At 41.1% G+C, this 26,152-nt stretch overlaps 2 protein-coding genes and 1 long non-coding RNA gene across 8 annotated transcripts in view; 1 reads left to right on the forward strand and 2 right to left on the reverse strand.

The window, feature by feature from the left end:
- MAP3K15 (mitogen-activated protein kinase kinase kinase 15) overlaps nucleotides 1-9,964 on the forward strand; it is a 65,021-nt gene extending 55,057 nt beyond the window's left edge. For 2 of the 3 annotated variants that reach the window (XM_083439377.1, XM_083439378.1), the window contains 11 exons: nucleotides 2,177-2,334; nucleotides 2,902-3,085; nucleotides 3,877-4,054; nucleotides 4,532-4,706; nucleotides 5,449-5,634; nucleotides 6,345-6,450; nucleotides 6,975-7,185; nucleotides 8,263-8,375; nucleotides 8,518-8,615; nucleotides 8,697-8,773; nucleotides 8,861-9,085. In XM_083439377.1, the coding sequence (XP_083295503.1) occupies nucleotides 2,177-2,334; nucleotides 2,902-3,085; nucleotides 3,877-4,054; nucleotides 4,532-4,706; nucleotides 5,449-5,634; nucleotides 6,345-6,450; nucleotides 6,975-7,185; nucleotides 8,263-8,375; nucleotides 8,518-8,615; nucleotides 8,697-8,773; nucleotides 8,861-8,939 (1,565 nt within the window). In that variant the 3' untranslated portion in view covers nucleotides 8,940-9,085. Of the gene's footprint in view, nucleotides 1-2,176; nucleotides 2,335-2,901; nucleotides 3,086-3,876; nucleotides 4,055-4,531; nucleotides 4,707-5,448; nucleotides 5,635-6,344; nucleotides 6,451-6,974; nucleotides 7,186-8,262; nucleotides 8,376-8,517; nucleotides 8,616-8,696; nucleotides 8,774-8,860; nucleotides 9,099-9,654 lie in introns of those variants that run through there. The other variant, XM_083439376.1, reaches the window with a different exon arrangement.
- LOC310677126 lies at nucleotides 161-2,145 on the reverse strand. The gene is made up of 2 exons (XR_014510943.1): nucleotides 1,704-2,145; nucleotides 161-1,138 (listed from the first exon to the last, which is right to left on the reverse strand). It is a non-coding gene; the product is annotated as an uncharacterized lncRNA (long non-coding RNA).
- A 62-nt stretch (nucleotides 9,965-10,026) lies between the features above and the next one.
- Nucleotides 10,027-25,787, reverse strand: PDHA1 (pyruvate dehydrogenase E1 subunit alpha 1). 4 transcript variants are annotated; one of them, XM_083439472.1, is made up of 12 exons: nucleotides 25,563-25,779; nucleotides 22,646-22,660; nucleotides 19,058-19,126; nucleotides 17,693-17,866; nucleotides 16,222-16,348; nucleotides 15,672-15,763; nucleotides 15,076-15,168; nucleotides 14,618-14,773; nucleotides 14,440-14,511; nucleotides 13,992-14,059; nucleotides 12,124-12,232; nucleotides 10,027-10,527 (listed from the first exon to the last, which is right to left on the reverse strand). In XM_083439472.1, the coding sequence occupies exons 1-12, from the start codon at nucleotides 25,620-25,622 to the stop codon at nucleotides 10,363-10,365; spliced, it is 1,200 nt and encodes a 399-aa protein (XP_083295598.1). In that variant the 5' UTR covers nucleotides 25,623-25,779; the 3' UTR covers nucleotides 10,027-10,362. The 4 variants fall into 4 exon arrangements, with proteins under 4 accessions (XP_083295598.1, XP_083295600.1, XP_083295599.1 ...); XM_083439474.1 differs by having other exon boundaries at nucleotides 22,646-24,879; nucleotides 25,049-25,766; XM_083439473.1 differs by lacking the exon at nucleotides 22,646-22,660 and having other exon boundaries at nucleotides 25,563-25,787.
- Nucleotides 25,788-26,152: the final 365 nt, after the last annotated feature.

Raw genomic sequence — 26,152 nt, forward strand, 5'->3', positions numbered from 1 at the left:
TGGACTTGTTTTCAAGCAAGTGTGCTTAGGATTGCATCATTTATACAGCACAAAACAAGAACACTTCTCGCTTTGTTTTCCACTGAATTGTTTTCATCTTACAATAAAGAAAAATGAATGCACAACACTAAAACATTACGTTATCAATTTTTTCCTTCCCTTTTTCTTCTTTAATAAGGCTGCTTTCTTATATGTACTATAAGAGGATAAAAATTATGTTCTTTGCTCTACCAACTACCAGCATGTGAGTGTCGCCCTCAGTCTAAAAAAGGTTCCCCACCCCTTTTAGATATTACTTATCATTTCCATGAATCTTTATCACTGATGAGGAGCGTGATCGAACAACCCTCATGTGCAAACATGCAGTTGTAAAGATGCAGTTTATTTGAGCAAGATAAGATGGCAATGCCTATTGCTTTTGCTTTACTTGTAATTATATATGACTATTACTTGTTACATTAATTAAGATTATTCTGTATTCAAGTCTTTTGGGTAATGGGTATTGTTTGCATAGTGAGTATATATGTACAGAATCTTCCTTATGTAAGTAGAATGTATTGTACTTGGAAAGTTCAGTAATAAGTCTTTCTTGGTTACAGATTTCAGATCAATGTTTTCTTTGTCTGTTGCTTATATACGAAAATAAATCAGCAAAGCTGTGATTACCATTGTGGAGAAAGCCCTTGAAGAGAGCAACTTGGTCCAAAACCAATGCATTTAGTGCCTGCATTTTAATGTGTAGATGGGGAAATCAAATCAAATATGTTTTTGGAGAGGCAGAGAGAATGCTTCATTCATCCCCAAAAGTGATAATCTAGCAAAGAACAGAGCTGTAAATAGTATAAGCAACTTATTCTTTAATAATGAATAACTTTCCAAAATGTAATTTCTGCCTATGATTATCCATCCCAATAACATTTCTCAAACTTTCCATTATTTATTACACACACACACACACACACACACACACACACACACTGCTTGACTGCGAAAAAGCTCAAAGCCGTTTACAAAAGATAAAAAGTAAAATTAAGAAAAAATCACAACTATACTTAAAAACATACAAAAGTTAAAATACTAAAACAGATTAAAATTACCACAACATACAAGAAGGATTTTAGCTTGTTCTTAATCTTCACTTTCACCTTTGCATTCAAGAGTTCGCCTTTCTGCTTTTCTGAGAAAACAAAATGCTGTAGCTTTACTGAAGGTGTGCTTCTGGTCAGGAATATCTGTGGGATATCTTTGACAGCTCCATATTACACATGATATAATACAGGATATGCATATAATAAATATTCTAAGGCTGCAGTTTGTATCTAAGCCCAGTTGAACCCAGAGGGTCTTCTGAGTAGATGCTGCATATGGTTGTGTTGTAAAAAGTTCTTCATTAATTTAAGGGGAACAATTTACATAACTTTGTTAGTGATACTGCAAAAACTAGTACAGGGGAATCCCAGCTTATGTGGGGGTTCCGTTCCAGATTGCTGCGCATGACAGCTGGATCTCCCTTGTGGCTCCAAAAACGATGTGTGCGTGTGCAGTTTTGTTCAACTCAAATGCACACAAACAGGGAGTTGCATGTACTCTACATTATCCTGTGAACCATCCAGCAAATGGTTGTAACCTTTCTACTGTTTATGTAATCAAACTTTTGCTTGTGCAAAAATTTGGAAAATGTGATCTTAAGACAGTATTTTCACAGTGGACTCAATGGATTGTCTTCCATTTAAAATATATTGCATAAGCCAAGGCAGCCATGTAGAAAATTTGTGACAGAATGCAGTGTAACAGCTGAGAGTTGTTGGCACTGGTACTTAATCCATCTGTTAAGCCCATCTGTATGGGAAATGTCATTTTTGCAAAGTACCTAAGGAAGTGTGGGACTTTGCAAAGAAGTATAGTCAGCCGCACCAACAGGTTAAAGAACAGTTTTTATCCATGGGCTGTTGGGCTGCTGAATGGGGGAAAAAATAATGGTGTAATTGACTTCCGACAAGCACACAGAGCGCAAACAAGAGTGAGTGTATGGGTGGGGGGGGGGGCTCGTTTAATCTCACTGCACACAGGTAGTGTAGTGACAATAAAGGTTTGTTATTAATATTGTGATCTGTTCAGGGACTTTTAAAATAATAATAATAATAATACTTGTACCTATTCTTTTTCATGACTTTAGGCACTTTGCAGTACATGGCACCAGAGATTATTGATAAGGGACCTCGAGGATATGGTGCTCCAGCTGATATCTGGTCTTTGGGCTGCACTACCATTGAAATGGCGACAGGGAAGCCTCCCTTTCATGAACTGGGTGAACCGCAGGCAGCTATGTTCAAAGTAAGTGTTGTATGTACTAACCCACCTCCCGCCCCTCCACATATTACCATACTGCTAGAATACTTCCTGACATGGATTATTTAGCAGCATCTATTAATTTATGTGGAAGAGCGGATCTGAGACAACTTGCATGCAAAGGATGCCGGGAACTACAGCTGCTTCACAACCAGCCAAGTTAGAACTAGAGGGAATATGTGTGTTTTGTTGCTCTTCTAAAAGTCCCTCAAGGAAAGATAGTTGTATGCCTCAGCAAGGAAATAATTCCACGGGCTCCTACCATGTCCCACAAACAAAGGTTTGTGTCTGAGTGCCCCCCCCTTTTTTTTTTTTTGGAGCTTTCGTCGCGAAAGGCCAAATTGACATTTGCTCCGATTCAGCTGTAAAGAGCAGGTTTCTGTGGGGGAAGTTCGGGGCAAAAAATACACACTCAGGCACAGAACATTAAAGTGTGTGCACCTCTGCCTGCAAAGATGAGGCAAAAGGTAAGTGTGGATGAGCCCTAGCATGAATCAACTTTAAAGTAATTCACCTTGCTGAAGTGATGGCGAGCGTCCTTTCTACTTGCAGGTTGGAATGTTCAAAATTCACCCTGAAATTCCTGAATCACTCTCTGCTGAGGCAAGAGCTTTTATCTTGCTCTGCTTTGAACCTGATCCAAATAAACGAGTCACAGCATCGGACTTACTTAAGGACCCATTCTTGAAACAGTTGAACAAGGGCAAGAAAAACAGAATTGCATTCAAGCCTTCAGGTAAGGAATTATCAGTCAAAATATTTGTATGTAAAGAGATATTAACCATCATCCATCTCTTTTAATATTGGGTTCTGAACATACCTGGAAATCAGTTGGATGTGCCAAGCAATCAACAAACTATGAAAAGAATATTTATGGGGCAGGTTCATCCTAGTGTTAATATAACAAACTTGGTGAAATAAATAACAAACTTGGTGAAATTATAGCACTATATTTTAATAAAGGATGAAGAAATTCAGGGCTGGGTTTCTTTTCTCTCCAAAATTACATTTTTTAAAACTGGAAAATCCTTTTTGGAGAAATGTTAATGAAGCCTATTTTCAGTAGACATGCACCCAACAGTTTAAGGTGTGTAAGGCATCTCAAGTTGTAAACCGAAAAGGAGGGCAAATAAAACTAGTAACCCTGAACAAGGGCTGATTTGGCTTCACAAAGAGAGTAATGTTACACAAATTTCAGTTGTGGATGAGCTGTAAAAGCAAGATTCTGTCACCTGATCAGCTAGTAGCCTCTTGGATCTCAAGTAATTCTTTCAGTGCTTGGAGATCACTCAGAACAAGGTCCCTTCCACCCCAATTCCTAGATGAACTACACTAGAAAGATAAAAAAACCACTGGTAGTTTTTGTTTGAGAAGGGTTTTCCATCAATCATCACAATTTATTTCTGCAGCTTGCAGACACCCACCTTTTTTCACATCCGGTAGTTTCATTTCACACCTTGTCAATTTCATTTGCTTAAAAGATAGGTGGACCTGTTTATTCATTCCCCTTTTCTTCTTGTGCTCCAGATTATAACCGCAGCACCTCACTCCCGTTGCCAGTCCAGGGGGAGCAGGCTGGCAGCAGCAGCAGTGAACACGGCTCAGTCTCACCGGACTCTGATATGCCACATGACATGCTATTTGATAAGGCAAAGCGCTCTGTGTCAGAAGTTCAGACAAAGAGCCCTATCTCCCATTTACTAAGGTAAAACCTGACCTATGCAAAATGGCATGTTAGATTCACAGAGGGTGCCAGCTGTCCTTATAGTTTAGGTGGGATGATGTGCTCAAAGCTAATTCCGTTACAAGATCTATAGTAAAATGTAGTATTGAGTGGGGTTTGTTTAGGCCCCTGCAAGTAAAACTCATTATAAGAGTCTAATTGGAAAAAGAGACCCTGACAAAAAAGAGCAGTAATTGCAGCATCTTCAAATGAATGCAGTCCACATTATGATCAATCTGTCTTCTTATTGTAGATGTTGAATTAGTGTCTTGTTTCATAGAAAGCTGTGTTCTCAGCTACTATAAAACCTGGGATTTAGTGGGCATCTTTGTAGCACACAAGATAAAAGCCATTCATTTTAAGTAATCGGAAAGTTGCTTTAAAAACTGGGCTGTTTTCTTCTGGACTCCAACTTTGTCATTTATAGTTTCTTGTGAATGCTGTCTCATTCTGGCCCAGTGTTCCCGACGACAGCTCCATTTCAGATGAGCGAAGTGCTTCCCCTTCACTTGAGGAAAGGGATTCTGGTCTTTTCTTGCTACGAAAGGACAGCGAACGACGTGCAATTCTGTATAAAATCCTCAAGGAAGAGCAAAACCAAGTAGCTTCCCATTTAAAAGAATGCGTAGCACAGGTAATATGACTATTCAGTTGTTTGGGAGAGGTAAAAATCATTTCTCTGCCACCTTTCCTACTCCATGATCTGGAGGGTGTCTGGGGTGAAGAGCCTGCTGTGCTCATCATGCAGGGTTCTAAATCACTAGGGGAACCTACATGAGGAAAGCAGGATCCCTGCTGTGGATGGTCAGCCTCTGGCTTGGATTACAAGCACAACCCTGGAAGAGACAGGGGCAAGTCTGTTCATCCTAACTTCCTCTTCCACAAAATTGTGGAGAAGCAAAGAGGGGTCCATCACAACATTTAAGTAGTAAAATGGAGCTTATTATTATTTAACTGGTCACCTAAAGTTTGTTGACCACCTTGTTTGCTGCCTTGACCTCTGCAACCAATGTTTGTTTTAGCCCCCCCCCCCCCTTTCTCATGGTATTAGAGATTGTAATATGAATTTTTGCTTAAGGACTGAATGGCAGAAAGCTGCTCTCTGGTAGGACAAATTCAGTCCTGCAGTTTGATTACATCAGTGTTGAATTTAGCTCATGCTCTGCTTCCTCTCTCGTGAGCTAATGTAATCCATGAATCAAACTACTTGTGATGTGCCTGACTGAAAGGTGCCCTCTGCTGCTCTTGCTGTGAATTGGTAAAAATGAGTCTTCCGGAATAGTGACAGCAAGGTTGAAAACATGCATACATACATACATTGGTGGAATTTGCTGGTGTGCCTTTTTAAACATTTTGCATTTTCATCTTTTTTTCAGAGTTCTGAAGAACTGCATCTTTCAGTTGCTCATATCAAGCAGATAATTGGGATTTTAAGAGATTTCATACGTTCTCCTGAACACAGAGTTATGGCATCAACTATATCCAAGTTGAAAATTGAACTGGACTTTGACAGTACTTCCATCAACCAGATTCATCTAGTGTTGTTTGGATTTCAAGATGCAGTATGTTCATCCGAGTGTAATATCTAGGGGTGGGGGGAGGGACCCACTACCAATAATACCTTTTGCTGCTATTTAAACTTAAAACCCTAAATTATACTATTGGGAGGAGGGCATAAGAGGACAAAGGAGTTGTAGAGTATCATATGGAGCAGCTGACCAGAGAAGATGCATTTATTCACTTCTGCTAAATTGTAGAAATGAGCTCCGCTTTTGCTTTCTAGAAAGCCTTTGGAAGATAGCATACAATGCACAATTCTGTGCAAAGAACTTGAAGCACAGTGTGATACCTCAAGGGGTCTGCTCTGATAGTCGAATATCTGTGCATTGTTGATGTACAACACAGTATCTTAGGTGTTGCTTTGCAACAGCTTTCTTTGTGCCTACATCACAGTGGAAACAAAGGCTGTATCCCTTCAGGATCAGAGGCAGCATGGCTCTGAATACCAATCACTGGGCTACAGCTTCACTCATGCCCTGATTGGGGGCTTCCCCTAGGCATCTGGTTGGCCACTATGAGAAACTGGAAACTGGCTTAGATGGGCCTTTGGTCTGATCCAGCAGGGCTGCTTTTATGTTCCAATATGTGTTCTAGCTCTTAATCCAAGTGGATTTATTGTCATCCTACATTTACCCAAACTTCTTGTTCTAAATGACAAGCTTATAGCTTAAGGCAAACTACTACCCTGTTTTATTTGACACTTTTCTTATAGGTTAACAAAGTACTAAGGAATCATTTAATCAGACCTCATTGGATGTTTGCTATGGATAATATAATACGACGTGCTGTTCAAGCTGCTGTCACTATTCTTATTCCAGGTAAGTAAAAGCAAAGTAGTAAACTGTTAAGTGGGATGGTTAAATATGATGTGAGCAAAGCAATAATAAATGTCTAACCTGTGGAATGAGTGCCCCAGGGTGAGTACTGCTGGTGTGCTGGAACTGCAGTAGTACTTCGGTCTCTACTTGGCGAAAACTTGTAAATGGCTGCTAGTTCTTTCATAAAGCAAGTTCTGATTTTTTTGAACACTGAATTTTTTTGTTAAACGTGCTTTACAGACCAATGTATTTGTGAATATTAGTCTGGACAGAAACATTCACTACAAATCCTCACTAATTGTTATTTTGAAAGGTTGCCACACATTAGCCCTTTATTAGTTTGTCATTTCTTAAAATCAAGGAACGCCCTAGGCACCTGTATTTTCTGAAATTGGACTAGGAAGGACAGCTGCATTTTATTTAAAAAGATATATATACTCAGGAAAAGCTTGCTGACTAGATGATATTTAAGTGGCAAATGTAAGAAATGCTTGACCTCTGCAATTCTCTTTTGCTCTGTGCAGAACTTCGAGCTCACTTTGAACCAGCATCAGAGACTGAAGGAGTTGACAAAGATGCAGATGAAGTAGATGAGGATTACCAGCAAGCACAGCAAAAAGGACACGAAGAAACAGTTATCACATCTGGAGTGTGCATGCTCACGTCTTCTGTGACCCCTGACACTCAACAGCAGCTCAGCTTGCAGCTGGGCAAGCTTAAGCAAGAAACAAACAGGTTAACAGCTTTAAAGTGTGCTCAGGCTTATTCAGCCATTTTACTGATCATCGCTGGTGTTTATAAAACGCCTTCAGGCAATCAGACGAGCATACATTGGTTATTGGCTAGATTTTAAAATGTAGCCAGTCTAGCTACTCTTGGTTTATACAGGGTTAACTTGGCACTCACGTTATTTCTTCTAGACTTCTAGAAAACCCAATTGTATAGTGCTGAAGGCTGCATCATGTCTTTTCCTCCCCCCCACCCCCTAGAGCAGCACTCCATGTGCAGCGTCTCTATTTCAGACTAAATGTTACCTTTCCATGTTACTAATGTAAATGTAAAATGTATCCTAAATGTTCCAGGGTGCCTTTACAGGGAGAACTATAACATGTATGCTTTGAGAGCAGCACTTACTTTAGCCAACACTGACGGAAAGTGTGTATAAAATTCCTTTCATAGCCTGACCGTCTGTATTGTGGTTTTCTATCACTATAGCAGCAGCAAGTAACACGCTGATAGTGCTGGAATATTTAATTATGAAGCCTGGGGTTAAGTAGAAATTCTAGGAACCATTTCAGCACAGAAATCTAAATTGGATAGCATTTGAAAATCAAGGCTACCAGGTAGCCAGTAATTCAAAGATATGTAGGATTTGTTTTGAGGTAAGCCATACAATGAGAGACACTTTTACATGTGCTTTAGACATACCAAGCTGCACTTCAACTAAAATGTAAGTATCAGATTCACCAAAATACTCGTGTTGCAGAACTAGGTTTTGTTGTAATTAAAAGTGTACTACAGTGGTACCTCGGGTTAAGTACTTAATTGGTTCCGGAGGTCTGTTCTTAACCTGAAACTGTTATTAACCTGAAGCACCACTTTAAGCTAATGGGGCCTCCTGCTGCTGCTGCGCTGCCACCACATGATTTTCTTATACTGAAGCAAAGTTCTTAACCCAAGGTACTATTTCTGGGTTAACGAAGTCTGTAACCTGAAGCGTATGTAACCCGAGGTACCACTGTACTATCATGAAACATTTTAAGGGGGAAATGTTATGTCATACCCAAGTCTGACCCCCATTTTATTTAATAGGTTACTGGAGAGCCTGGTACAGAGGGAGAGAGAATACCAGACACTGCTAAGGCAAACACTGGAGCAAAGAATTCAAGACTTGCATCTCCTTCAGCTGCAGTTGAAAACTGCTGGTAGATATGAGAATGTACATTAAATGTGTGTGGTCAGTTGATAGGAATGGCTTGAGCTTTAGGACACACAACACTTTTGAGTAGAGCTTTTGAATTTGTAACAATGGAATGAATCTGATTAACCTACTTTGAATTGTTGCAGAAATTCAACCACCTTCATCTGCTCTTCCGAACTGCGTAGACCAAGAACTGATCAAGTGGTTGAAACAACAGAAAGCTGATTCAGATACAATTGATAGAGTAAGATTAAGAGTGGGAAAGACCCTCAAAATTCATTTTCTGAATAATATTTAGAAACACTGAAATAATTTTGTCTTTCAGTTTGTTCAAGAGGATTATACACTCAGTGATGTTCTAAACCACATCACTAAAGATGACCTGCGATTCCTTAGACTCCGGTAAGAAAATAATTGCATGATTCTAGAAGTGTTTTGACTTCCAAACAAGAGTTTGAGACACTTACTGTTCTTATTTTTCTCATACAGTGGTGGTATTCTTTGCCGAATATGGAATGAAATATTAAAGCACAGAAAACTGAATAAACTCTTGGAATTGGAAGCATAACTCTTATGCCAAGTTCTGAGAAATTGAAATGGGAAGAGAGCACACATTCCAACTAAGTTATTAATTACTGTACATACTGTTTATACTGGTCCTACAGGTTTTGCACTAATATATATATGAAGTTATATTATAGTCATGTGATGATAGCCTTTTCTACTAGTATACTTACCGTATTTTTCGTCCCATAGGACGCACCTAGTTTTTTGGGGGGGGAAATAAAGGAAATTTTTCCCCCTTTATTTCCACCCCAAAAGCAGGTCGGGGAAACCCAACCAGGTCGAGGAACAGCGGGATGGCGGCGCTGCGCCTCCCTGCTGTCCCCCGAGCTTGTGGGGCTGGCCAATGTCTGTCCGGCGTGCGGGGCGCTCTGCTTCAGGGCGCCCCACCCGCCGGGCGGCAGGCTGCAATCCGCAGCGTGGGGACCTCCCGCAGGGCTGCCTAGGCTGCGGATGTGTTCCCGAAGCGCCGGGCGCTCTGCTTTTAGGGCGCCCGACGCTCTGGGAAGCAGGCTGCTATCCGCAGCCTAGACATCCCTGCGGGACCTCCCGCAGGGCTGCCTAAGCTGCGGATGTGTTCCCAAAGCCTGGAGAGCGAGAGGGGTCGGTGCGCACCGACCCCTCTCGCTCTCCAAGCTTCAGCGAAAGCCTGCATTTGCCCCATAGGACGCACCCAGATTTCCCCTTCATTTTTGGAGGGGGAAAAGTGCGTCCTATAGGGCGGAAAATACGGTAATCATGTATTTTTTCAGATGTGTAAATAATACAGTAGCTTGGAAACTGCTTGCCTTATAGACTAAAATGTAGCCTGTGCACTTTAACCACAAATATCAAATACATAGTGTTCTAGACATGTCAGCTGCTTTTTAAAAACAATAATTGCTGCCTTCTGATTTAATATAAATTATTACTATGTATAATTTTATAAGATAAAAAAACCAGTTGGTACAAAGATCCTATGCAAAGAGTGGGTTACAGACTCACTCTAGGTGCATATTAAAAAGGTAAAATAAAACATGCTGAAAAAGGCTTCTTTTCGTTGCAAAATCATTTAGGATGGGGGGATGCAAATACAAAAACATACAAAAAGCTCATGGGAAATATCTGCTCAGGAAGTTTTTAATATGCCTTTCTTTACTGTACGTAAGAGGTTTCAGCTAAATAAGTTTCATAAATACAGCAATCCAGAACACAATGAAGCTTATATATAAATTAATAAACAATGCTTATTGACCTTTTCTGAGCAGCTGTTTTTTAGAATTCCACACTATATAATGCTGTGTCTCATACAATGGCTATTTTGCTGCCAAATGAATTTTCCCCATATACATGAGAAATCGTTTTGCCCTTATTTCTTAGAGCAGATAAAAGAATTAAAGCCCAGTATAAAATGCATTAACTTAACTGGTTGCTGGAGTGACATTCACTTAGCCCACAGATTTATATCTAATCCACTGATTTGGGCCACGCACCTCAAAGGGTGGCTCCTTATAGTAGATATAATTGCCTAGTTCTTCCAGAGGTGGTTCAGGATCAGTTGTGGCAAACTGTGCTGCATCTTCAATCTCTTTCCTTACTTCTACATCTATTTCCTGTATGAGAAGGGAAAAAATTGTCAATGGAAACAAAAGACCCCACAGATTCCAAATAGGTCAAACATTATAAACTATTTACCTCTGTAGTACATGCTGGGGTTCAAAGTACCGTATTTTTCGCTCTATAGGACGCACTTTTTCCCCTTCAAAAATGAAGGGGAAATGTGTGTGCGTCCTATGGAGCGAAGACGCCATAGCCCCGCGACCCTCTCCCGGCTGGAGAGGTGACGCGCGGTTATGGCAGGAGCCTCTTTAGCCATGTGCCACCTCTCCAGCTGGGAGAGCGCGCGCGGGGCTAAAGCAGCCCCCCGTGACCCTCTCCCGGCTGGAGAGGTGACGGGCGGCTATGGCAGGAACCTCTCCGCTGCGCCTTTCCGCTGCTCTCTGACCTGCTCTTTGGGGCTGGTGGTGGGCTTCCCCCCGCCAGCCCCAAAGAGCAGGTTGAAAGGAACCTGAAGCCTGGAGAGCAAGAAGGGTCGGTGTGCACTGACCCCTCTCGCTCTCCAGACTTCCAAGGTAGCTGCCTGAACGCATCTTAAATGGCACCTTGTTTTAGAGCGGGAAAACAAGAGGGAGAAAATTCTCCCTCTCTCTGCATAGCACCTCCTGCCGCTTCGCTGAAGGGGCGCTGGGCAGAGAGGGGGAGATTTTTTTTCTCTTGTTCTCCCCCCTCTAAAACAAGGTGCGTCCTATTGTCCGGTGCGTCCTATGGTGCGAAAAATACGGTAAATCCGGAAACATTTAAGCCACAGTTGCTGTTAAGAGTTTCTGCCCTCCCTAAGATGAAATCCTGATAAGCAGTTCTCACATGCATGCTGCACATGGAACATTTTACCTTTTTATATTTGAACAACTAGCCAGCAAACTACTAGAATAACAAGTTACCAACTGTGGCAGGACATGGCATGTTTTCATAAGCTATAGATTAGATGAAGGTGTGTAACAGCTGCTTCACTCCAGAGCAGAACACGTCTCCCATGCTGACACCAATCATGCTCATCAATGATCCTCACTCTTTATTTCCACTTTAGCAACAGACCTGGGACTCTCCTAGCAAATCCACTAACCCTGTTCCTGCAGCAAATGATTTCAGCTGTAGTGACGAGCAGAATTCCGATTCAAAATTTTCCTCAACCTATACTGGCAGGGTCAATGGAAGGGCCAACTGTGACAAATCCCATATACCAGATACCAGGACTCCTCAGAAAGTCGGGTTATAAATATGAGAAGGCAATGGCTGTGCAAATGTCATTCCCTGAGGAAACTGCCATGTTTACCGTAACTAGGCAATATAGACCCCTATACCAAAATATTAGTGTTTCCCAAATTTACAATAATCATAGACCCCTTCTCAGTTGAAGATAATTTGGTAGTTTAAATAAAACTATTTAATCTTTAAATTGTTTTCTATAGCTAAAAGAATAATGATTAGGTAAAATTAAAAATTCTGCCATGTACCCTTTGGTAAACACTGCCCCACAGGATATATCCTATACCAATTCTGGCTTGCTGTAAATGATTTGAGGTGAAGACTTCCTATTGATCTACTTTTGTAAAATGATTTTCATCAAATTTGAAATTTAGATTTATTACCTTTAGCTCTTCCACACTAGCCAAGTTGTTGTTCACCATTCTGTCCTTCAGAAGTGTAATGGGATCACTTTTGCTTCTCACTTCTTGAATTTCTTCTCTCGTTCGGTAACTGTAAGAAAAGACGAGACAATGTAACAGACTGCTGAACTGTTTGCAATAACTGTTTCTGCGAAGCACTGGTACTCTTATTGCAACAATATACAGAGGCAAGTCGTGTACTCTCTAACAAGCATGACAAGTAATAGAGGAGAGCTTTCAGGAACAGTTTTTACATCTGCTAATCACCAAAGCAGACTGGTCCTCTTGGCTATATTTTTTCAATGAGGGGAGGAAGCCACAAGGTAAAATAGGCATATGAGCTGGTAGCGTGTAGTGGCCTAAGCATTTCAAAAATATATTATTGCTTCAGTATACTTTTTCCAGAACTAAAAATTAAATGCACATTTCACTCTAAGAACTCTCAACCTTCAAAGAACATACTCCTTGTACCTCTGCATCACAGCTCTGGGCAGGGCTCTACTAACAGCAGATAGTTCTCCTTAGGACCAAGTGCATTTACTGCTATCACACATGATACACAGATGTGGGGTAGACCCACCAGCTCTCCCTCCTGGTTGTGGGGGAGGGAGGGAGAGGAAGCAGCTCCTCTTTCAGTGAGTACTTGCTACTCATGAGAGACTTTAGGCAAATTTCATTTCATGGCAAACTATTTTGGAACCACAGTATATCAATTAAACAAACAGTCCTTATGTACTGCTAGTCTTAGATATATTTTCTATGTACTATTTTATAACATGCATTTATATTTATAAAGTTGAGTTTAAGAGTTTTCACCTTCATTCAAACATACTGTGAAGTCTTAAAAGCAATACAGAAAAAGGGAAATGGGCATAGCAGATGTAATTAGGAATAGAACAAAATTAAGCATATGCTTAATTAAAACCTATTAGCCAGTTATTTGCCTACATTAAATTGCATATCATACCAGCTTGCAGTTTTAGTTTTTTATGCCCCCTTTAGGAAAGCACTATAACTGAATGGTAGCACATCTACTTTACATGCACAAGGTCACAGGTTCACTACCCAGCATAGCCTTGCAGAGCTGGGAGAGATGCACCTGAAAATCTGGGGAGGTGCTGCCAGCCAGTGCAGCCACTATGGAGCTAGATGGAACCAATGCCCTGCCCCAGTGTTAGCCAGGTATCTATGTTCCTGTAGGCAGCTGTTAACCATAATGAAGCACACAAAAATAAAAGCAAGATAATGGAAACAATCAAGTTTCTTGGGTATTTTTCACATTTGCCTCATAAAATTTGGATACTATCATTTTTTTATTTTTATAGAATGGTTGTATTCAGATGTAATAGCAAATCATAGTTTGCTATTATTAGTATAACCAGGCACAAGCTGAGGGCTTCTATGCTCCATCTTCTTTTTCCCTTTGTGCAACCTCTTGCATAGCAACAAACCAGTTCACACACAAACTAGGATCCTAAACCAGAAGCAAAGCTTGCCATTGTGAAAGACACACACCAAAATACATGGTTTGCAGGCTATAGCTATCCAAGAGAGCAAGGGTATAAGTCCAAAGTTTACACTTCCTCTCAACGGGAGATAAAGATTTGTTGTTACCTGTACAGTCAGTCATTCTTCAGATACTGCTTTGAATAAATAATAAAACTAGCCACAAAGGCCAACATGCCCTTGATATTTGTTAAAAAGCCAATAATAGGGAGATAAGAGGAGACTACTGATCTACTAACTGAAAATGTAGATGATATAGACAGAAAACGAGGGGACATTTGAACATACAGCTATTTCCCCCATACTATCTAGAGAGGAACCGTTTGTAATGCAGAGAGAAATACCTGACTCCAGGATCACTCATGCTATGTCCATGATAACGATATGTCTGTAGCTCCATCACAACAGGACCCTGACAAAATTAAAATTCAGAGGTGTTAATAACTTAAAAATAGTGACCAAAAATTGCTGATAAGACGTCATGACAACTAATCTGAATCAACTGTGTGCATACATTTTAGGGCTGCTGTTTAAGATCAGCTTGCTTCAGAGGGCCACAGACTGAAACACTATCTGTTCTCTATTCCATTATCAACCCAATAAACACTGGGCTTTTTTGGAAGGTTGCTTTGAGGTTCACAAGGTAATTATGGAGAAGCTTCTAAACCTTGCGTTTTGGGTATACATTTTGTGAAATCAAATAGCAATATTTCCAACTTGGAAACCTCAGCTATACTTAAATAATTTGTAAAGCAGGAGCGGCCTGCCACACACACACAAAGTATAACTTACTTTTCCTGATCTGCAGTGGTCAGCAGCAAATTTTGTTGCTTCCCTTACAGCAAGAACATCCATGCCATCAACCTGTTGATTAAAAAAAATATAAAAAGCCAATTACATTTAAGAATAAAGTTGAATTCCTTGAATGGACAGAGTATAACTTTCACATTCCTATTAAAAATGTTCTTACCCTAATCCCGGGAATATAGTCTCCTCTCTTATAGTAGTCTGTACTGGCTGCAGCTCTCTCTACGGAAGTACCCATTCCATATCTGTTGTTCTCGCAGACAAAAATACATGGCAACTTCCACAGGGCTGCCATGTTATACGTTTCAAATATCTGGCCCTAGAAGAATAAAAGGTTTGGTACACTTTCAGTTCTCTCATGTGGCCATCAGCCTTGAATTACACATACTGTGGTTGTGTTCACTAGACCATGACTGTATGTAAAAACAGGAACGAACTGGTGAGCCTTGGCCTTCTGCTTTCCTCTTTCCCCCCCAGACAGCAGGGAGAACAACTTGGGCAGTTTCATTTCACTTTGAACAAAACTGGACTTATCATGCATGATCCATAGCATTTACATCTCCTTTCCGCTTATGTGACTCTTAATTAACGTCTAACTACAGAGTAAAGCTTGACGCTTACCTGATTGGCAGCACCATCACCATACAACGTCAGGCAAATCTCATCTTTGCCAAAGTACTTGCATGCTAAAGCAATGCCAGCTCCTAAAGGAACCTACAATGAATTGCAACATGCAAAGGTAGTCAAAACAAATAAAGACAATGACCAGCAGCCAACAATAATGAACTATGATAAGATAGCACTTGAGAACAGAAACACTACGATTCCAGTTCTCATCCCTGGCACTTAATACGGAAGCATACTGTGCTCAACGGTATAAAAATACCCACCCATTCACCTGACTTTCTCTTGCTGAAAATCATTCATCAAGACTACCAAGCCTTTTTCAGTTTTTATCTCAGGCTAGATGCCAAGCTGCAATGGGCCTAGCTAATTAGTTCTATCCAGGAATGGATGAAATTTGGGGTGTGTTAGATTTACATGGAAGAAATACTAGAGCCAGAAGTGGGCATCCAGTATAGACTGGACATATTTAAGTCCACTAAAGTCACTGGGCTAACACACCTAACTATATATGAATTAGGTTATGGCCCAGATTAAAAGCAAAATATAGTCTCTTCCCAAAGAAAAATATTGTTTTTATCGGTGAGCCTTACCTGGGCTCCAACAATACCGTTACCACCATAGAAGTTTTTGGCATACATATGCATTGAGCCTCCTTTGCCTTTAGCGCACCCACCTACCCGACCTGAAATAAAAATGGATCTTTACCATGTGATCTGGTTCTACTAAGTCAATAAGATTAAGATGAAGTGCCCTCCCCCCTAGACCTCAAACTCACTAATTGGATGGATTTTAAGATGATTTCAGAATAATAAAGGTTAGAGTTTCATCAAAACTCATGTTCTTAGGAGGGGACACATTTACAGCACATGCTGACATATAGTAGGCATCCCAGCACAAGAATTTAGTGCACTGGTAAATTTGAATCAAGTGTAGAGAAACAAAAGCTGTACATGCAGGTATGAACCAGCCTATTGCTCCTTGGAGGAAGAGTAGAATAGGTGTGTTGCAATTCAGCAAAGTCCTACTAGGTTTCATTGTTGAGATGATAATTGAACCTAACCCCCCCTCCATCTATGCACTATACATGCTACATAATCCCATTCCTTTTCCTGTTTACATATCATTTCACTGAACACAAACCTGTGAGTTCAGCAAGGATTTCTCGAACTGAAGCACCACGAGTGTATGTAAAGCCATGAGCCCGGTAGGCAGTAATCAGGTGATCTGTTAGATTTATGCCAGCCTCAATTCCAACACAGCAAGCTTCCTATGGTAAAGAAAACATGCCTGAAAACAGTGTACAATGTGCCATTGTCCACAGGTAAGAAATAAAATGAAGAACGGTATACCAACTTTGTACCTGCATCTCCACCACAGTTCAGGAACCGAAGAAACAGAAACAAAGACTATCTAGGGAAGATTACTGTCACAACAACATATGCATAATATATTACATGATGCCATAGTCAAATGCTGGCAATGAAGGATCTTCAGGTTTTAGTGAAAAATATGAAAATAGAGTGATATTTAAGTGTCTGTGCATGATATTATGAAACACTGTCCAGGAAATATTTCCACCAGAGCAGGAAAGATGGTTGGGGGTTGGATACCACTGCCTGGAGGCCTTCCCTTGAGAAAGACTAGGGAAGCATCACTGGCAGGGCTCAGCCAGTTCCTATCCTACCTGGCCCTTCTTGGGGAGATGGGTGTGTGTGTGTGTGTGTGTGTGTGCGCGCAGAGAGGCTCTTCATATAACATGGCAGGTGTAGATCTTTCAAAGAACAGCAGATGTTCCTTTGCTCATTACTATTGCTGTGAACAAACTACCGAATACAGCTTAATACACAGATTAATCATTCACTTTGGTTCTACTTTAGTTCCAACAGATGGAGAAGAGTTTGGTATATACTACTCTTAAACAGCAAGCTGGTACGATATGAAATATAGTTTTGTACTATTCCTAATTACATCTGCTATGTCTATGGCCAAAAGCAATACAAATCAGGAGAACAGACGTAAACATATGCTTACTTACTTAATTAAAACCTAACAACTGACCCAGTTCAGCCAGTTATTTAATCTTTTTAGTGCTAATATCTGGTCCTATGTAGAGGTACAAAAGGAGAGCAAGAAAACACCAGAAAGAAAAACTATAGCTCTGTGGAAAACCCATGGCTCTTCAGGTTTTGTTTTAGTCCAACTCCCATTAGTCCAAGCCAGAAAGACCAATGGTCAAAGATGGTACAGTCACATCTGGAGGACCACAGGCACACCTACAGCTGGGTCACAATGTGATCTGGTCTAATTCTTTTAGACGTAGGTGTAACTTGACAGGGCTACAATTGCTGGAATTCTTTTGAAGGAAACTTCATCAATATTCTGTGAGGATCCACAAAGTACTAGCATGGGAGGAACTAGATATGCAGCTGCCATGATGGAAGGGCTAAACCTCTTCATTCTCTGTTTTTGCAAGTACTTTTAATTCTCTGTATGGGAGAGTGGAGACATGCAATTTCTTCATGCACACCCTGCCCTATAAAAGCCTTCATTAAAATGAAGAAGACGACAAAAAACCTAGAGGTCTTGAGCATAAAGTCTCTTAGGCACCTACCTGACCATCATATAAATGACAAAAGCCTCGAATAATTTTCTGTTTATACAACTGGTCTGCTTTCAATTCCATGCGTCGAATAGTCTGCATAGTTTTGTAATATTTCAGACCCTGCTCTCGAGTCATAACAGCGGTGGTGGGCGGTCCTTCCTCCAAGCGATGGAGATCATGTTTCTGGGGGAAATAAGATAAAAAAGTCAGGGGTTTTTCCCCCATATCAAAATGATTATTTAATCTTACTGGTTGCAGACTAGTCCTGAAGAAAATCAGAGTAACACTTTCTTAGCTAATACTACTCCATATGAAAGTATGGAGTATGAAAGTATCACAAAGACATAGTTGGTAGGTGCTCTGGAACCACCATGGTAAAGCTAGTAACTTCATTGACTGGGACCTCCAATTCTCTTAGGATGCTTGATAAGCAGGGCAATCCTAATCTGTTTTTAGGATTAGAGTACCTTCAAGGAAAGGGCAAAATATTTGGGTCTCTTCTGCTCAGGGGAGCAGGAGACTTAATGGGGAACACAACAAAGATTTATAAACCTATGCAGGAGGTGGAACAGGTGGATAAACCAAGGGAAATCTTGCTGACACGGGACAGAACTGAGTATCATCCAACAAACTGATAAAACAGGCCAGACCACAGAAACTATTTCCTTACAAAATATGTAATTAATTTTTGGTATTAGCAAAGTATGGCAATAACTACTTGCTTTAGATGTAATTAAAATCTGTGCAATAAAAAATGGGTATTGATCCTGCGGGCACCATGATGCCTTTGAGGTATTTCCTTGGCATCCAATGAGAGTGGTTAACTTTTGCTCCTTTGAAAAGTATACAGAGCTGAAGCAGGAAGTGGAAGAGTGATGTACTTTTCCATTTCCTCTTTCAGCTTTATGCGCTTTTCAGACCTCAGATTAATTATCTTGGATCTAACTTTTACACAGATCCCCTGGAAAGACGAACTGTAAATGTGTGCTATTCATTCTTTCTTTGTACATGTATGTGTTTGTGTGTGTATTTGATGGAAAGTAGTGACTGCTGGGGAAAGGAGAGGGGTGGCGATAGCCCTCACTCTAAAATCAAAATGCGTCCATGGGTCGAAAAAGACTGGCGATCTACGATTTATATATTTACAGTATAAGAAAATTAGGGACTGGGGAAGTCTTGCCTCCTTAGGCCAGCCAGATGTCCTTTCCCTGCTAGTTTTTATCAGCCACGAGGGGCTAGGGTCCAGAGCATAAGTGGTCACCCTGAACGAGCACCTTGTCCACATCCCCCAGTCTTATTAACTGACTTATAAATTATAAATTATGTAAGAAACACGATATACATTAGCATTTTTAAAGGAATCAAGCTGCTTACCTTAATTTCAAATGTAGCCTCACTTGCAAAATCTGCATAATTACGAGATGCAACAACTACACGGGCAACCTTTTAAATATAATAAAAAGATGGCTGTTAGTTTAAGGCACTTTTGTTTTTTAAAGATGTTCATGCCTTCACAAGATAGAGAAGATTCCAACTTCAACATACAACACATTTGACATGATTGCAGACTGCAATGTATGCTCCAGAGACAATGTTTCTACACGCAAAGTAATTACACACGAAGTATCATCCTGTATGATCTTGTCCCACTTCTAAAACTGTATAATAGTTTAAACATGTATGCTTACAACCACTGAACAGCTAAGGTTCAAACAAGCTGCTCTGTGACCTCACTCCACACATGGGCACAGGTGCACAACTCCGTATGATCTGCTGGACATGATGCAAAAGTCTGAGCAAGCAGGGTGAAAGCCCAACCCCTTTGATCCTTTCCCGACAAAGAAAACATTCTCCGCCTAATCCATGCTCTGCCCAAAATTTCCCATCTGTTTGTTCCATTATGCTAGATCATTATCACATTTAAAAAACGATGTTACTTAGTTCAAACGCCAGTGTTTCAGTGATTCAAATAAAAATCTGGCAACCCTTAATGCAGAAGAGAGAATAACATCCTGTGCAACACACGGCCAGAGGAATAAGTCACACGCCTCGCTTGAGCTTTTTAAAGAAGTGGGCAGGAAAGAGAGAGGACTTATGGTTAAGGGAGAAAAGTGGAATAACAAGGACAGCAAATCTTTTTCAGGACAAGGGCAGCACTGACTCGTAGTCAGCCCTTCAGAGCCTACATGTCAAAGTGGGCACGGCAAATTTAATTTTAAAAGACAAAGAAGAAAATATGCATTTTAGTGGATCCTTTTGGCACATAGTGGTACTTGTAGGTACTGTTAATTTAAAAAATGTAAAAATAAAAAAACCACCCTTAATTTATATTTAAATAATCTTTCTTTTAAAATGAACCAATTGGGGGCCTTGGACAGCCACAAAAAAACCCTTTGGCACCATAGAGCACACTCATAAAAGCAGAGGTTTTTAATTTCTTTTTTCAAAGACAAACCGAGTCCACAAAAGAACCCTCCAGGAGTTAGTCACCCCTGCTGTATATGGTGCTGGAGCAGGGTAGAAAGAACTGGTCACTAAACCAATTACACTGGTCATCATATGACAAGATGCGTACTCAACATAGGTAATTTATTAATAAACCCCAGCTGGTGTTGTGTGAGAGTACTGGTGGTGTAGTGGTGAGTGTTGGACTAAAACTGGGGAAACCTGGATTTAAATTTCCAATCAGCCATAAAGTGCCCTGGGTAATCTTGGACTAGTCTCCATCAGTCAGTTTAATCTTTTGGTGAGATTCACATGGGAGGGTGGAAAAAAAACCCATAAGCTAACTAGACCTCCATAAAGGGAGAACTAAACGTGTCACAAATAAAATACAGTGGTACCTCGGGTTAAGTACTTAATTCGCTCCAGAGGTCTGTTCTTAACCTGAAACTGTTCTTAACCTGAAGCACCACTTTAGCTAATGGGGCCTCCTGCTGCCGCCACACCACCAGAGCACAATTTCTGTTCTCATCCTGAAGCAAAGTTCTTAACCCAAGGTACTATTTCTGGGTTAGTGGAGTCTGTAACCTGAAGAGTATGTAACCTGAAGCATATGTAACCCGAGGTACCACTGTAAGGGTAAATAATTAAATGTGTTGGCTTTTGTGCTTTAAGTGCATGTTTAGGAAATTCAATCTGCAGGCAACTGCACTACAGTATTTAGGTTGCAGTAAGTATTTTTTGTATATTAGGACATTGTCGTAGTCAGTTCATTTATACAGTATACCACATTTCACACAGATTTCTGTTGAAAGATGTTCACATAACTGTCTAAATACAATACTAAACTAACCATAATTCAAAATTAAAGGAAGGAACTAATCACAAGGAATCAAAGATGAATAGAAAAAGCATAAGGATAGACACAGAGGAAAAATTGGACTAGGAAAATGCAGGGGCCTGGGGGAATTTGAAATAGGAGAGCCATATCATAGTAGCAAACAAGCACTGTTTACTAGGTATATTATAGCAGTAGTGTCACTGTTCTATTTGCATAATTGGTATGGGAGGAAAGAAGAATTAAGGAACAAAGCTGGACACGCTAGAATAGGAAATATTCTTCCCTTCTTTAAATATTGTACAGAATTTAGGAAACTATGCAATATATATTATCACCAGTGCTCCCACCAATCATAGCTGTGTTACGACATATAAATGCAAACAATAATTGGCAGTGATCCTCATGCCATGTAATGTCCACACAGGACAGGCAGAGAGTAGAGTTTTTTACAATCAGTTGTACAGCAGGGGTCACTACCATGCAGCCCTCTAGATACCACTGGCCTATTATTCCTAACCTCACTGATTGCCCATGCTGGCTCATGGGAACTGAGTCTCAATAACATATGGACAGCCGCAGTTTAGCCACCCCTTTTACAGAGCCATAACTAAATGACAGCAGAACATATGACTACAGGAACCATTATGAGGAATTTAAGGGAGGTCGCAACACCTTGTGTAGAGTGAGAAAAAAATATTGCTTTATGATTTCATGAAGTCTAGGACCTTTTTCAATAGGCTAACCAGAAATATTTAATAGCTACAGGATTGCTTATATACTGCTTGTATATTTTAACAATCCCCGATTAGTTTCTATGGTAGCCATTCTTAAGGTTTTCCTCTGTGGTAGGGAAATAACTTTCTTTTTTAAAATATAAAGTCACATTTATGCAATGTGAGGCAGTGTCCAGCTGGCACAGCATTATGTCTAAGCATTCATGATTTATTTCTCCTAAGCCAAAAAGAAATCTTGCTTTTTGATTCTGACTTGCAGAGAGTAATAAGTGCTGGTTTGAAACTATGCTTTATGATTTGTCCCCACTCAAGAAGAGGAAATGCTCAAGCTGCATGCACTAGAATATAACTAGTATTATTACAGTTCTTAACCACCATTCATTCCAGGATGGTATAAAGCTATAACACACTTCACAATAGCCTAATGTTGAAACAAAAACAGTTAAAGAATAATTAAGAAAAAATCATCACTGAACAATTCAGCAGTGGATAACAGAAATGCCATATCAAGTTAACACTTCCTACACTAAATGTAGGTGGTTTGTTTATTGTTTATTTATCTTATTCCCCACTCCACCACTGTCCCCTCTAAAGAATTAATAATATGGAGATGCAGTAAAAAACTTTATTACAGGGATAAGAATCTGTGGCCCTCCAGAGGTTGTTTTGACAACAACTCTCACCATTCCCAACCACGGGTCACACTGGCTGGACTGACTGCAGGAGGAAGTCCAACAGCACCATATACAAATATGTAAATATATTTGTAAGTGTATACGCTGCTTACAGATAAACAATGCTTCTTGGATTAGTGTTGCATCTGAACACAAAAAGAAAACCAGTCAGAATGACAGGCAGAACTTTTTTTTCTTTATCAAATTATGTACATGTTGTCAGTTAAAATGCAGAAAGAGCATACAATTAATATAATCGTGTGGGTCTTACCTCACTAACAGCTCCCTAGAGCAGCAGAATTGGGGTGGGTGGGGAAACAAAACAGAAAATTATGTCAGATATTATCACAAATCTTGGGGAAAATATTCCCCATGAACCAATTAGGAGCATCAAATTTTACTTCTTGTTTTTAATTAGGCCTATTTACTTTTATTCAGCATCTTCTCTATGTGAAACAGATTGAAAAACAGACTTGAAAATGTTAATCTAATTTTGTAGTATGCCAGTTCAACAGAATAAAGGCCAATACTTTTAAAGCAATAAGAGGTGTCGCTTATATATAAGTGCATACAACACTTCTGCAATACTGTCTGTCTTTGTGATCATCTACATTACAAGAAAACTACAACACAGAAATGCATCTTGTGCAAGTAAGTCATGATGTGTAAGCCAAAGCTTCCACATGTTGGGCTGCTAGAAGATAAAGGAATCTAAGGAAAAATTCCTTTGTAACCTTTACATAGTTTAAAACTTGTTGCCAAGTATAAAACTGACATCTAGAATGTGCATTATTCAAAGCAAAACCCCATTGTAAACTTCTGGCAGGAAAGAAAACCCACCCAGATTGCACATGTATAAAAATGTTGAGCACTATTTGAGTACCTATTCTCATCGTGTTACATGTGCAAATTGCACATCTGTAAGTAAGTGCAATGATTGGCCTGATTGGTACGTTATGGTATGCCAAAGCTCACAAGTACAGTAAAATAATTAGATTATCTTGTCTTCTGTATTATGGGTGGGGAAAGTGAATTATAAATATTACGTGCTTAGTCGGAAACTTCAATGGCACTTGCTCCTAGTTAAGTAGGTAGAGGTTTACAGGGAATTGTAAAGGAACTGAGATAGAAAAGGAAAGCCTCCCTGACAAAGGTACTCTTGAGCAAACCATGATCCTGATTGACTTCAAGATCCACGCTGAGGCTAGTCTGGGACCAGTTCAGATTTCATAACTTCCAGGGACTGTATCAGCTTGTTACCAGCTTGACACGCACAGCAGGATATACCCTTGACTTGATTTTTGTCCAAAGTGGGGTGAGGGGTGGTCTGAAAATGTGTGTGGGTTGTGTGTGTGTCAGAGGAGCTATTTCCCATTGCAGTGGTGGGGGAATCACAGAGGCGTATGGAGGCTTATGGATACTGATAAGATTCCTGAATGCTTTAGGGGACTTCCTAATGGATAGAGTAGGTGATCCTGTTGAGGCTCTCATCTCACTGTGGAATGACAAGAGAAGGGCTGGGATAAGAGCACGCCTGAGTGCGCTCTCCAGTAGTATGGAGCCCACAATATTGCCTGGCATTCTAGTGAGCTGTGAGGCTGGATGACAGCAAGAGTACTGTATTAGAGAGACATGCAGCAATAAGAGCAGTAAATAAGTCCTATTATGTCCTCATATAAATCAATGGAGAAATCCAAGATTTTAACGTAGCTGGAATTAAGCACCAGTGTATCAATTTCTCTCAATTCACTGATAGTGCCCTAGAAAAAGACAAAAGCCAGAGCTGAGTTGTGTGTGTAAGCTAGAAGCAGGGGGAAGAAGCAGACTGAAACCTTTGAGAGAAAGACACACGCTTGATTTCAAGGCTGTGGCTATGGGAGAAAAAAGACCTTCTTGGGGTGTTAATGCTGTCAACCCCTCCATCATAGGCTTAGGATGTATATATGTGTAAATAAACCATCTATCATAAATACACCTCAGTCTGCTATCCCTCATGGGTAAGAGCCTGGAACCTCACACCGCTCAGAGTTTGGGGTGGTGTGCAACAATGAATACAGTTCCTTGCCCCATACTGCAGATAGAAAAGGGCTATGGTTGAGTGTGGCTTTTGAAAGCCATGCTCTCAAGGACCCAGCTTTAAGCAGTCTTAGACACCCATGTAGTGTTGTCCAAATGTAGACCTCTATTGCATGTGGGGCTGAAGCAGAGAGAGAGAGAGAGAGAGAGAGATTACAACAGCCCTGCAGTGCAGTCTAGTACAGTATTATATACTTGCTGCAGCAGGAGAGGACGTGGTTTCGGTTGAGAGAGAATGATTTATAGCAGTTCTTCCTCCCGTTCATTCTTTTTGCATGTGAATTAAGCGGCAATAGAAGAGCAGAGACACCTGTCTTCTATGCTTAGGTAACATTAGTGGGGTTGGGTAGTTGAAATTAATGCTGATATATTTCACAGCTGGCTCCCAATGCGCCTCTTTGGTTTCAGATAGTACATGGGTAGAGGAGTCTAAAAAGCCAAGGACACAAATAGAAGAGGCTTCGTTTGGTTAGAATCGAGTACATACAATATACACTTCCAAATTTAAGGCTGAATACATTACTTTTGGTAAATGAGCCACCATTGCCACTAGTGGGCAGTGAAAATTTGTGTCCCGGGCTTTTTAGATTCGATTCACCTGAAACCAAAGGGACGCACTGGTTGCGAGGTGTGTGCGTGTCCCCCCCCCCCCCGCCCTCCTACTCCTATAGAAACTGGAGAGACGCTGCAGAATTCTACTGCGGGGCCCACGATAACCCGACGGACAACACGCACCGCAATGGAGGACACAGTGGGGGGTTATTAAGAAAAAGAGAAGAATAAGGCACCCAAGGAGCTTCCGGAGGTGCACACGTTGAAATGCAATCGCTGCGAAATACGAGGGTCTTGTACCATCTGCACCTGGCGCGCGCGTGAATTCCCCACGAGGCCTGCCTAGGTCCCAAGGGGCTCGCGCTCTATTCCTCTCGCGAGGCCTCCCCGCCGAGAGAGGAGGAGGGAGAGAAATAACGGTCATTTCGCAGCAGGCGCTCGAGGACAGCCCCCACCTCCGCCTCGAGACTATGCGGGGAGGGGGGGGGCAAGCTTCCAAATACTAGAGAAGAAGCCGCCGCCCTTCCCTCACGACCTTCCGTCCCCAGTGCCTCACTCACCGGTCTGTGAGCAGCCGGGCCTTGCAGCAGGCGAGAGAGCGCGGCCAGCATCTTGCGCATGGGGTGCTGAGTGGTCGCTGCTGAAACCCGGCACCCGCGTCCCGGGTTCAAGCCCTCTGGGGCGCTGCGGCCGCTACAACGAAGGCAGGCAAGTCTCCTTCAGGCGTCTGCCTTCATGCCCCGCCTTCCTCCGCCGCGCCCTGGCCGACTAGCAGCTTGCCCGGAGTGTCAGCTGAGGAGGCCGCTCTCGCTCTCCCTCTAGCGGCTGTTGCCGCCGCGATAAAAGGCCGACAGACGCAGTTCCCGGAGGTTCCCTCTTTCCTGAGGGGAAATCAGATTATATAATTATTACGTTTTCTTGGGTTTAGTTTTAACCCGAACGGGCAGAAGCGTCGTTTAAAGGGCCTGCTCTAATAATGAACAATATTAAAAGGGACTTGTGCACTGCACAGGGAGAGCGTCCCTGATCAGGGCCAGCGCTTTGGTTAGGGAGGCCACGATCCTAAACACTAACCTTGGAATTATCCCCATCGAATTAAGTTATTAAAATAAATGCTGTTAAGAAGCTGTCGCAAAAGTTTATTAAGAGT

Source organism: Podarcis tiliguerta (genome assembly GCF_965153285.1).
Source record: "Podarcis tiliguerta genome assembly, chromosome: 4".
Classification (NCBI taxonomy): Eukaryota; Metazoa; Chordata; class Lepidosauria; order Squamata; family Lacertidae; genus Podarcis; species Podarcis tiliguerta.

What these genes read in the sequence shown, in the direction of transcription:
- PDHA1 (XM_083439472.1), bottom strand. Translation starts at nt 25,622, where the DNA reads ATGCGCAAGATGCTGGCCGCGCTCTCTCGCCTGCTGCAAGGCCCGGCT. An exon ending in ACGGTATTGTTGGAGCCCAG is followed by an intron (nt 15,169 to 15,671) that starts GTAAGGCTCACC and finishes AATTCATTGTAG; the next exon opens with GTTCCTTTAGGAGCTGGCAT. An exon ending in ACCACTGCAGATCAGGAAAA is followed by an intron (nt 14,060 to 14,439) that starts GTAAGTTATACT and finishes TAATTTTGTCAG; the next exon opens with GGTCCTGTTGTGATGGAGCT.